Raw genomic sequence first — 1,444 nt, 5'->3', positions numbered from 1 at the left:
AAATAATAGAAGAGAAATGAACTACATGTAGTTTATAACATTAATATGGATAGAGCAAAGGTGTTTAATAAAGAAATATATGAATTCACAAATAAGATTCAAGAATATAATTTAGAATCAGAAAATGAAATAGTTAATTATGAAATGGCTTTAATAAGAAAAGAATTAAAAGAAAAAAAAATAAAAAGAAAGAAGAGAAGATTAAATGCATTAAAAATGATTTATATTAATATATTAGGATATGAAATTGATGTTGGAATTATAGAAATTATTGAGCTATTAAGTAGTAATAAATTTCTTGATAAACAGATTGGATATTTTGCTTTTCAAATGTTATATTCTAATGTACCAGAATCAACTAGAATGATTATTAATACTCTTCAACAAGACTTAGAGAGTTCTAATGAATATATTGTTTCAAATGCATTAACAGTTATTAGTTCATTAGCAAATATTGAAGTTATTGATTCACTTGCACCAAATATTATTAAACTTTGTATTGGATTTAATGAGGATTCAATAAAAAAACGTGGGATACTGACATTAACAAAATTATATAAAATACAACCAAATATTATAATAATAAATCCAAATTTTATGAAAATAATAGAAAAAGAAATGAATTATGAAATGGATTTAGGATTAATTAATAGTATTGTTTTATTATTATCTGAAATTATAAAAAAAAATCCAACTATTGTTCAACCATTTGGAAATAAATTAATAAATATTTTACATAATTTAGTACATCATAAAATAAATATAAATAAAGGAATAGAATATCATGAAATAGTTTCTCCATGGTTACAAATTTCATTATTTAAATTATTATCAAAAATAAAATTGGATTCTTCAGCAAATTCTAAATTTTGGGAACTTGTTGAATTTACATTGAAATATTTTGAACATTTAAAAGAAAAATTACAATCACAAATACATAAAAAATATATTTTAATGGGTTTATTATTTGAAATAGCTTCTATTATTATTAAAAATGAACAAGAACAATTTTTTAATTATCTTCTTCCTTTATTAATTGAATTAATTAAAGAAAAAGATATTAATATTCAATGTCTTACATTAGATATTTTTATTCTTCTTGGAGAAAATAATTATAAACAAATTTGTCAAAAATATCTTGTTGATATTATTAAATGTTTAGAATATTCAGATATTATTAAATGTTTAGAATATTCAGATATTACTATAAAAAGGAGAACTATAGAAGTACTTTATTCTTTATGTACTAAAAATAATATTCGAAATGTTGTTCAACACTTTCTTCTTTTACTTAAAAAGAGTGGAAATGAATTAAAAGAAGAACTTATTATTAAAATTTCATTATTAGCTGAATTAGATAATAAAAAAGATGATTGGTATATTAAACACATGCTTACTACTCTTTATCTTGGTTCAGAATTTATAAGACCAGAACTGTCTGATC

General features: G+C 20.2%; 1 protein-coding gene across 1 annotated transcript, besides 5 other annotated features; it reads left to right on the top strand.

Annotated features, from left to right (window-relative positions):
- Positions 1-45: 45 nt before the first annotated feature.
- Positions 46-1,444, top strand: EDI_259990 (AP-2 complex subunit alpha-1, putative; the record flags this gene model as incomplete). The annotated part of the gene is made up of 1 exon (XM_001736793.1): positions 46-1,444. A coding segment is annotated over one exon (1,399 nt), but the record flags the coding sequence as incomplete, so codon positions are not given.
- Positions 156-201: a microsatellite.
- Positions 210-237: a sequence feature (AT_rich).
- Positions 642-690: a sequence feature (AT_rich).
- Positions 714-771: a sequence feature (AT_rich).
- Positions 816-845: a sequence feature (AT_rich).

The sequence above is a fragment of the Entamoeba dispar genome, genomic scaffold (assembly GCF_000209125.1).
Source record: "Entamoeba dispar SAW760 scf_1105229460125 genomic scaffold, whole genome shotgun sequence".
In the NCBI taxonomy this organism is placed as follows: Eukaryota; Evosea; order Mastigamoebida; family Endamoebidae; genus Entamoeba; species Entamoeba dispar.
The sequence above is the reverse complement of the archived record's forward strand: the minus strand, read 5'-3'. Positions and strand labels throughout refer to the sequence as shown.